General features: G+C 39.6%; 1 protein-coding gene across 1 annotated transcript; it reads left to right on the plus strand.

Annotated features, from left to right (window-relative positions):
* The first annotated feature begins 4,869 nt into the window (after nucleotides 1-4,869).
* LOC135207582 (glutamine synthetase-like) lies at nucleotides 4,870-7,643 on the plus strand. Its single transcript, XM_064239433.1, has 3 exons — nucleotides 4,870-5,025; nucleotides 6,050-6,209; nucleotides 6,471-7,643. Exons 2-3 carry the CDS (start codon nucleotides 6,056-6,058, stop codon nucleotides 7,397-7,399), a joined length of 1,083 nt encoding a protein of 360 aa, XP_064095503.1. The 5' UTR covers nucleotides 4,870-5,025; nucleotides 6,050-6,055; the 3' UTR covers nucleotides 7,400-7,643.
* The last annotated feature ends 3,507 nt before the right edge of the window (nucleotides 7,644-11,150 follow it).

Raw genomic sequence — 11,150 nt, forward strand, 5'->3', positions numbered from 1 at the left:
TCAAGCAACATTCACTCATGTTTTATATCCATGACGATGTTTAAAAAGAACAAAAATTTGCAACAAAAGTAAACTTAATACGGCATCTAATTCACATGCAAAACCCTCATGGAGAATCGTGGGGAGAAGGTATAATTACCCTTCTCATCCCTTCATTCCGGAAGGAAACAGCTTCTCTGGTCCCTCAGACTAGGACACTGGCCAGGAAGCAGTCTACACAGTGAAAAGGTCCTTGAATACGCCATCTTAATCCCATACAAAACCCACACGGAGAATCGTGGGGAAAAGGTAAATACTCTCCTTGTCCCTTCACTCTGGAAGGTAACAGGTTCTATGGTCCCTCAGACTAGGACACTGGCCAGCAAGCAGTCTAAAACACAGTGAAAAGGGCCAAGCATGAGTCTAGGGGAGAATCTTGTTTCCTACCTCATTGGCTTATTCATGTACATCCATGTGACTGCAAATTTGGTCATTTCTACTGTTTCAGGTCATGACAGAACCGAGTTCCCCAGCGGAATTTGTCAAACCTCAATTTCGCGTCGAATTGCTGAACTGTCTGTAAATAACATAGGAAGCTTTCGTAGTATTGTACTACAAGTTATACTCTTTGCAGAGCTGTTCATCCTGAGTGTGTGTGTGTGTGTTGATACCCACCAAATGCAGGTATCTATGCAACAAAGATTTAGTCGAATTGAGGTCACCTCACGTACATAGAGACCTATCCCCTACTGCATTTTGGACATTTCTTGAATAATTTTCTATGCAGACTAATGAAGAGTTAAAGATGTGTTTATATCTATATCTATATCTATCTATCTATCTATCTATCTATCTATCTATCTATCTATATATATATATGTGTGTGTGTATGTTGTGTGTATATTTTATATAACACACAATTATTATATATATATATATATATATAGATATTAATATTAATATATATATATATATATATATCAAGTTTTCTTGCACTACCTGAACAAAAATAGCTAGAGCGAAAAGATGCAACTAAAAGAAATGACACACCCAGCCACACCGACTCCCCACAAAAAAAAAAAAAAAAACACTAATGAGGCTAGCAGCAGCATCATTAACTGTAAGTATATCCACAAGTGCATCAATGCACTTAGAAAGCCTTACCCTAAGTTAATCACCAAATCTCCTCACGTTTACCCGAGAAGTATCGAGCTGACGAGGCCCGTGCTCTCTCTCTCTCTCTCTCTCTCTCTCTCTCTCTCTCTCTCTCTCTCTCTCTCTCTCTCTCTCTCTCTCTCTCTCAGGTTAACCATTCTCAGGACCCATTCTCGGGCTTTGTGTCTTCTATCAGGAGAAACTGCCCATTAATAATGATTTCTTGTCCTCCGGAGAGAAAAGGAAGTAGGCAAACAGGAAGTGTGTTGCAACGCGCGTTAATCGCCAGCCATTTGTGTAGCTCTAGAGTAGACCTTGGTCTAAGTATAGTCTTGGGGAGTTCGCGATTTGATAAACGAAATGAAAGAAAAATAGCTGCAGTTCTGTAAGATCAGAGATAAAATGAGAAACTCGGAAGATGCTGTATCTATAAGCGGTCTAATAAAACTGTTTTTTCTTGAAATTCAAACTTGTGGAGACGTGGTGTCCATTGGTGGTGCAATTCACGCAATCAATGAGAGCGTGTTGGAACGAGGTCGGACTGCTATGTGGAGTTGCGAACAGCAGTTATCACTTACCACTAACATTGTAAGTGATTACTCTATGCATGTATTACGTCACTAATTTATTAAATGATGACACGGCTTAGGGGAAACGTTATAAAAGACCTCGAGTTGACGACAATTCACATGCGGCATCATGGTACGATGATGCCATGACTATGAACACCTCAAGAACTTTGGAGGTTACACAAGTGGCCACAATTTGAATTCAGTTAACTTGTGGTAAGTCAACATCAAAGTGAAACTGGAAGACGGAGATGTAAAATTTCGCAAAATATGTTCATGGTTGGAATAAATGCTACATAACTAGAGGCTGTATCTACGAGATTGCTCCTTACACGGTATGCATTATGATCTCTAGCGATAATGATCCACGGTTAACTTCTGTAAGGTTGTGTGCGTTTAAAACGTCGAATATACAATATAATCATTATTGTCACTGTTCTTAGGGGGATATTGGTAATGTTCTCGGTCCTCACCTGTAGTACGAGTAGATCATCACCTACGTCGAACTCGCTTAGCGACGAGGAAAAGATTGAAAACGACATCCCCTGAGCATATGCTGTTTCCAGGAAAGGTTACGACACACCACAGCATACGAATATCGAAGGTGTGACCTGGTGACCTTCGAGGCTTCGTCCTCCTTGGGTAGCCTTTCTTTTTCGAGCCATCTCGTCGATAAAGCTATCGTCACTTGCATTGATAACATTTGCAAATTTCCGGCTCATGAATGATCCATCTTTGAATGCAGTTAGGAAATTGATATAATAATATTATCCTAGTCAGTGGCTCTCCATCCTCTGTGCTTGTAGACCTACTGATTCGATTATTAATTTCTTCGTCTGAATTTGGCGTGAAGTCGAAAACCAGCGAAAAGGAACACGGTCGGTCTAGGGGCAACTTGAATTTCTTAACCTTCGTTTCCTTTCAAAGATATCTTTTTTATCACACACGCACACTCACGTACACACACACAGAGCATTCAAATGAATATACATATGAAATACACATACTGAACCATAGAGTGAAAAGACGTATAGTTTTTATTGTTTTTTTTTTCATGATTACTTATATTTATTTATTTTTTATTTTTTGCATGGTTACAAGGTAATAAATAATTAAGATTCGAAATCCAAATATCTACTGAATAATACTGCAAGAAAGGAAATACGAACGGCTAACAGACACTGGGGGAGGAATTGCAACACGAACTTCATTTCATTTCCTGTGGGTACGAATACAATGAGTTGGGTTTTGAGTACGAGACAATTATACTTACTCAAGGTTCGAAGATGATCCATGAGTACAAAAAAAAAAAAAAAAATGGTGAAAGTATCAGTGGAAAGAGCAAAAGATTTGATAGGAAAATAAGTGGGGGCGACACTTTCGTCGCAACAGCTAGAGGAAGCAGTGGTAAGACTATACTATACCTTTGCTTTGATAGATCTAGCACATTTTTTTTTCTGCTTTCACTGTAACATGATATATATCCAAACTCTATCCATTGGTGATTTGTTCCATGAGACTGACCTCGGACAAAAACATAAACAAACAAACAATATCAACAACAACAATAATTATAATGATATAATAATAATATTGGAAGGAGACCCTCTTTCAAGCAAGTATTATTGAGAGATATTGCTACATCAGCTGCATTTAACTTGTAAATTTACAAGTTAAATGCAGAAATATCTTTCAATAATAATAATAATAATAATAATAATAATAATAATAATAATAATAATAATAAATTCTTGTGGATTACTGAAGAACAGAGCACACGGAAAATATCAGGCAAGCTTCAACAAGAACATATCTCTAAAAAGTGAAGCTTTTTCTACTTGAAAATTCATATTGTTGTGGAATTTCCTTCTATATACCCGAGTACGATACTGCAATTACTTTATATATATATATATATATATATATATATATATATATATATATATATATATATATATATAATGGCTATACGCTAGTCTTTCCTAAGAAATGTGAAAATGTCTCATATCAAAAAATTTTAAGTCAATAAATTATATCCCAGAAGCCAATGAATGATACAGGGTGCGGAGTGCAGCTTTCAGATCATTAACCAAGAATACAGAGAGAGGAAAGAGAGAGAGAGAGAGAGAGAGAGAGAGAGAGAGAGAGAGAGAGAGAGAGAGAGAGAGAGAGAGAGAGAGGTGAAAGCCTCAAAGACATGACAGAATTTGAAGTAAAGTCTACGGAGTTTTGATGCCCAAGTCCTAAAAAAATATATGTCTGAAGTAGTGCTGAGAGAGAGAGAGAGAGAGAGAGAGAGGAAAAAAAATCTCATTGCGAGTGATTGGCAACAATATCACGAGCGCTAATGCGCGGATCACATGATGTCGGAGACATCAGTCGACTTCTTATTTCTATTGTCTCTTCTTGTTTTTGTTTACGCTATCATTCCAAGGCTATTTCATTGCTTTTACTGTAGTTACAGTTGGTTATTTTTGCTCTTGTTTTATAACAATATATACCTCTTTTGTGTTCATTCTCAAAAATTCTCTATTTTAATACGGATTCAAAAACATTGGTTTTCCAGATATCTCTGGAAGGCATTAATTAAGACTGATATGGTTTAGAGTCCAGCTCTGGTTTAAGACTCCGTGTCTCAATACTCGTTTTCTGTTTTATTTGCCACTTAATATGTAAAGAAAACGGAAACTTCCGGATGTTCGAGGAAGACACGACTTGTTCCGGTGTATACCGCAAATGTTCCGCAACATTTAGATAATTTCGATAATTGCGCGAATCGCTTCCTAGTACTAGTGAGTTGCATTGTTCATGGGATCCAATTTCCTTCTTATTCCTCTCTGTTTTCTAAAGCCTTACTCCTTATTATACAGTAGTTCCTGCTTCATCTCTCCATTTTCTCTACTGTTCCCCTTTTTCTAATTTAAAGGAAATAAAATACAGCGAACAGACCATTAATAGCGGCCTTTTCATAAAGACAATATATGAGTACTGTGGTATATATAATATATGGTCAATAAAGACAAGCGAAGCAAGGAAACTAAGTTTTTAAAAGTGAAATTAATCTTAAAAACGAGTATACCTCTGTCTACCTTTGTCCGGTTACAGGACAGGAAGGAGTTATACCGAGGAGACGGTGGCACCGCCCACTAGTTACCTACCTTTCTTCCTAGACAACGGAGGCCAACGACGCGCTATAACAACATTCAAGACACCACCGCCCGGCCAGACGGAAGGCCGATGCTTTCATATAAAAGGGGCTTTCTCGATCCTCAAGGCACAGTCGGATTGGAGACATCATTAAGAAAGGAACTTGACCAGTCAGGTAATGGAGGTTTTTGCTTTCGTTAGTGGTGTTTTTTTTTTTTTTTTTTTTTTTTTGTTTTTTTTTTTTTTTTTTAGTTGTTGCGTTCAATTCTGGGGCTTGACAGATGCAGAAGAATACCTCTATTGTGCAGCCTCTTCAGAATAACAAAAAGTTCTAAATGTGTTTCTGTGTTAAGTGCATTTGGTGGAGATGAGTCATTGTTTACGAAATCATAACTTGAGTTATTCAACTTGATTAAAGTGTCTCCTGTTCGTTGATATATTCGATTTCTCATAGGGAAAAACGCAACGGACTGACTGCAAGAGGCAAAGGAAAACCATTGCACTTTGCACGATGTTATGCAAGATTCTTAGATAATAGACTCATTACGCAATCCACCGCAGAGCTGATGTTGTATCTCGTCGATTAACTTTTTGTGACTTCTTGCTATTTCGTAGACGAGGAATATATTCTTTTTAAAAGTTCTTTGCACCGATTTGCATTAGGCCTAAACTTTAAAACCTAATAATCCCGTGTTGAGAAGTGGTACTTGTTTGCGTGTTTGGTAGTTTATCTGAAGTCGACTATCGTCGTTATAGCGTCTGTTTACTAGGAAACTTATTTACCTACTGAAATACGTCGTTTAACAAGTGTATCACTTTTTACGAGCGAGTGATTCTGCAACGTCCCAGGGCCGCACCTTGCAGGAAGTTAACCTTTTGTTGCTCGTCTTGGGGAGTTAACCAAGGACGAGATAGATAAACGCCAGGAAAATGCTTCCTTTTGACTTCATTCATTAAGTATTTCCTAATAACTAAATTGATGTACTCTGACAGTATAGCCTAACATATTCCATGATAAAAGTAGACTGGAATGAAATGGTGTACCAAATTTAATCACAGTTTTCGTAGTGCAACATGCTCTGATCAGACGTAGGGAACAGTTTCATTAATGGATTGACCAATGCTTCATTTTTATTCACTGTGACCAACGTTCATTGCTTGTTCATTTACTGTTAATGTTTACATTTTTTCTTTCCAGAAAAAAGATGGCTCTGCTACAGAAATCTGTCCTTGACCGCTACCTTAGACTGGAAATCCCAGACCAGAAATGTCAAGCTATGTACGTCTGGATTGATGGCACTGGGGAGAATCTGCGTTCCAAGACTAGAACTCTCAACTTCACGCCAAAATGTCCATCTGGTACGACTGATTTGTTTTGATATTAATGTATGTTTAGACTAGAGATGGTTCTTTCTGAGCTATCACTGTGACATAAAGCAAATCATTAGTCTTTTCCACTGAATAATAAGAACTTATTCATGAATTATTACTCTCATGTTTCTGGATATTTAAAAATCAATGTTATGTATCTTTTGCTAAAGTGATAAAGGGATAATATAGGTAGAATAAATTGTACCACATAAGCGGAATGCGTTATAACTGCGGTTCCATCTTTTCCAGAGTTACCCATCTGGAACTTCGATGGCTCATCCACTGGACAAGCTGAAGGAAGCAACAGCGACGTTTACCTTCACCCTGTAGCCATGTACAGAGATCCCTTCAGACTGGGGAACAACAAACTCGTCCTCTGCGAAACCTACAAGTACAACAAGAAGCCCACAGAGACCAACAGAAGAATGACCTGTCGGGAGGTCATGAAAAGGGCTGAAGACCAGCATCCCTGGTTCGGCATGGAACAGGAGTACACGCTCTTGGATATCGACAACCATCCCCTAGGCTGGCCCAAGAATGGTTACCCAGGCCCCCAGGGGCCTTACTACTGCGGCGTTGGAGCTAGCAAGGTCTACGGCCGCGACGTCGTCGAAGCTCACTACAGAGCCTGCCTCTACACGGGCATCAACATCTCGGGAGAGAACGCCGAGGTCATGCCCGCCCAGTGGGAATTCCAGGTCGGGCCTTGCGAAGGCATCACAATGGGAGACGACCTCTGGATGGCCAGATATCTCCTCCATCGTGTAGCTGAAGACTTTGGTGTCGTTGTCTCACTTGACCCCAAACCTATTCCAGGAGACTGGAACGGAGCTGGAATGCACACAAACTTCTCCACGAAAGCTATGCGCGATCCCAATGGCATCATTGAGATAGAGAAGGCCATTGAGAAGATGTCCAAGGTCCACGACAAGCACATCAGGGCATACGACCCCCATGGAGGCAAGGACAACGAGAGGCGTTTGACTGGGCTTCACGAGACCTCTTCCATTCACGATTTCTCGGCTGGGGTAGCCAACAGAGGAGCTTCCATAAGAATCCCTCGCGGTGTGGCAGAGGAGAAGACAGGGTACCTGGAAGATCGAAGGCCCTCTTCCAACGCTGACCCCTACGTTGTATCCGAAAGATTGGTACGCACTATCTGCCTCGATGAGCAGTAAACTCATGAGCCACGAGGTCACAGAGCAATCATTAACATTTTATGTATAGGCCATCATCATCATCATCATATATTAACTTGAAATGTTTAATCTGTCAGGTTATGATCATTACATTCGTTTAATATTTAATCAGTCAGGCTTAAGATAAATATCTGTACACTAATTTAACGTTGTGTGTTTCTTAAGTTATCTGTAATCATTGTTGTAGCAAACTTTTAGTCCTTGAATAAACTATTTTAATAAGTTTATGACACTTTAATGCCAGCGTCTTGGAAGATCATTCCGAGCTCTAATACAAACTTTATCATGAAGTTTGAAGAGTTACAAAAATTATCCTGCTTTTTAAACTCGGGTAAGATTTTGGATACTGGGAAAAGCAAGTTGCGAACATGAACCAACGATCAGGCATTTACATAACCTTATTAACTAACCTTTATGACACAAGTTTGAAATATACATAAATACATATAAAATGGCATACACTTGTAAGTTGTTGGCTCGTGTCTACAGCCTATACCTTGAGACTGTTGGTTTGGCAGATTTAACTGTTCAAGTAAAGGCAAGGTTACCACCAATGATCGCATTATATTGCTTTTTTTATATTAAAGATTCATAGCAAGATAAATAGTAGGTTAGTAAATAAAATGAAAGAATAAGAAGAGAATGGGTAACAATAAGAAAATCACTGTAAAGTATTCCCGAATTAGTTCATAAGTATTTCCACACTTGTTCTCTCTCTCTCTCTCTCTCTCTCTTCTCTCTCTCTCTCTCTCTCTGAGGAAGAATCCTTACCCAGAGATATGTCACGGGCGAAGACTTCGTATATAATCTAATACGCATGCGCAGTGGGCTCAAGGATATTTTAGACCTCCCTGGAGGATATCCTACTCCGGATAATGCTGAAACTTTGCTGCCCTATAATACGATTAAGAAATTTTACAGCTCCCGTCTGACTCTCTCTCTCTCTCTCTCTCTCTCTCTCTCTCTCTCTCTCTCTCTCTCTCTCTCTTACCCTTGGGGTGTGCCCTTTCATATAACATGGGAAAGGACATTCCATCCAAAACTTTACAGGGACAGGTAATATGAATGTTCTTTTTCTCCTTATTCAGACACTTCGAATAGATTTAAAATTAAAAACATGAAGTTATAAATATTAATAAAGAGCAGAATGGAATATATGATTTAGGCCAAAGGCCAAGCGCTGGGACCTATGAGGTCATTCAGCGCTGAAACTGAAATTGACAGCGAAATGCCTTTCAAGGCGTAACAGGAGGAAAACCTCAAAGCAGTTGCACTAAGACTCAATTGTTAAGAGAGGTTGGAAAGGAAGATGGAAGAGAGAGAATATCAACGGAAGTACAGTAAAAAGAATATGAGGGGCTGCAGCTATAGGGGCCGAAGGGACGCTCCAAAGAAGTTTAAGTAATGCTTACAGTCCACCGCGTTAGGTCCTGTGTCGGCACCATTCCCCCTTCGGGGTAAAAGACAGAAAAACAAAACGTTTGTGTGAGCGTGTGTCAGAGAGAGAGAGAGAGAGAGTCGGGGTAAAAACAAAAAAAAACAAAACGTTTTTTGTGTGAGCGTTTGTGAGAGAGAGAGAGAGAGGTCGTCACAGAAAAACAAAACGTTTTTTGAGAGAGAGAGAGAGAGAGAGAGAGTCGGGGCAGAGAGAGAAGAGAGAGAGAAGAGCAGAAGAGAGAGAGCGGGGTAAAAACAGAAAAACAAAACGTTTTGTGAAAAGTTTGGGAAGAGAGAGAGAGAGAGTCGGGGTAAAACACAGAAAAACAAAACGTGAGAGAGAGAGAGAGAGAGAGAGAGAGAGAGAGAGAGAGAGGGGTAAAAAACACAGAAAAACAAAACGAGTCGAGAGTGAGCGTGAGAGAGAGAGAGAGTCCGGGTAAAACACAGAAAAACAAAACGTTTGTGAGAGAGAGAGAGAGAGAGTCGGGGTAAAACAGAAAAACAAAACGTTTTGTGAGCTTATGTGAGAGAGAGAGAGAGAGAGAGAGAGAGAGAGAGAGAGAGAGAGAGAGAGAGAGGTGACTTGTCCAGCCGGTCTTTTACTAGAAGTAACCATAAACTCCTTAAAGAGGATGGTTTACGACCAGCCCTACACACGTGGAATCATGGGAGTGGGCTTCCATGCAACGTGACATAAAAAAAAATAAAGAAAATGTGACAAAGAAACGGCAATGCAAAAGTAAATTAAGGTATACGGAAACATAACTGTCTCAAGAAAGAGTAAATAATCATTTTAATAAAGAGGAATTCGTTGAGAAATAGTAACGCCAGATTATCAAATGTATCGGACAACTTACCAACCAGAAAACTGTGTGAATTATTATTATTATAATTATTCCTTATCAACCACTACCCAGTTAAAAACTCTTTTGAAGTGACTATTGGCGTTTTCAAAATCAAGAGAATTGCTCATGAGTAACATAAATGGAAAGCCAGTAAATATAGGTGGGAGAGATAGGAATGCAGCCTGTTTGAGTCTCATACAAGGAAGACAAGACCGGTCTCTATTCTTGTTGCCTAGAGACGGTGATACTCAGTGAACCTCCTCCCCGGGGGAGACGCGAACCCGCCACATCTGAGTGACATGTCACGGCGTTCACCACTTTACCACGGAGCAGCTGGCTGCTAAGAGATCAGTGACTAAGAAAAGTCTTTAAGAAAAGTGAGCAAGAGGCCAACTTGTGCCGGAGAGGATGTAAGATTGGGAACGTTGATCCAACGGATTGCCTCGGATTCAATCCCAATGAGGGGGGAAACGAATGATGAGGTACCCTAAATATGAGAGCAATACCTTAATGAATAAATAAGTAAATATATAAATAAATAGAATAAAATATGGTGTCTAAATACTTGTGTTTGAAAGCTCAACCTCGAACAAATTTCGCATCATTTCAAACTAATATAAGTTAGGAATAAAACTATGAGCTTATATATGATTTGACACCAAGACCACGCAAATGAGAGACGGACGATTATTCGGTCAAAAATTGCACCCTACAACAAAAGGGGCCTGTCGGGTTAAACTGCCAACCATAGAAGTTACTGTCCTACGCCATGTGTGACCACTGCATCACCTCACGCGGAAAACTTAGGTTTCAGCTGTAACGGAAGCTTCCACTCTGCTTGCTTGGATACTTGATTGATTCATTCCCGAAAAAACAAGTCATAAACACTGGAATGGCTCCATAATTATACATCCCCACATGCCAGGGAGCTTTATCGAAAGCCTGCTCTATGAGTTCGGTCGAAAACTCATTAATGATTTTCTCTACTTTCCGTATACGGACAGATATATTTAGACCGCCTTGGTTTTCTTAGTTCCTCGTTGGATGAGTGGATTTCGCGCTCGGCTACCAATCCGGTGGTCCGAAGTTCGATTCTCGGTTCTGCCAACGCGGAACCAGAGAAACTTATTTCTGGTGATAGAAATTAATTTCTCGGTATAATGTGGTTCGGAACCGACAATAAACTGTAGGTCCCCTTGCTAGGTGACCAACTGATTCCTAGTCACGTAAAAAATATCTAATCCTTCGGGCCAGCCCTAGGAGAGCTGTTCATCAGCTCAGTGGTCTGGTTAAACTAAGATATACTTAACTTTTCTTCACGTGGAACTACATATATCATTCACCAATGAAGACGAAGACAATTATTTTGATTAAACTTAAAACTGACAGTAGACCAATTATCTCTTTACATATAGGACGTATGTAGGTATATTTTTTAAGGTACC

This window comes from Macrobrachium nipponense, chromosome 32 (genome assembly GCF_015104395.2).
Source record: "Macrobrachium nipponense isolate FS-2020 chromosome 32, ASM1510439v2, whole genome shotgun sequence".
NCBI lineage: Eukaryota > Metazoa > Arthropoda > Malacostraca > Decapoda > Palaemonidae > Macrobrachium > Macrobrachium nipponense.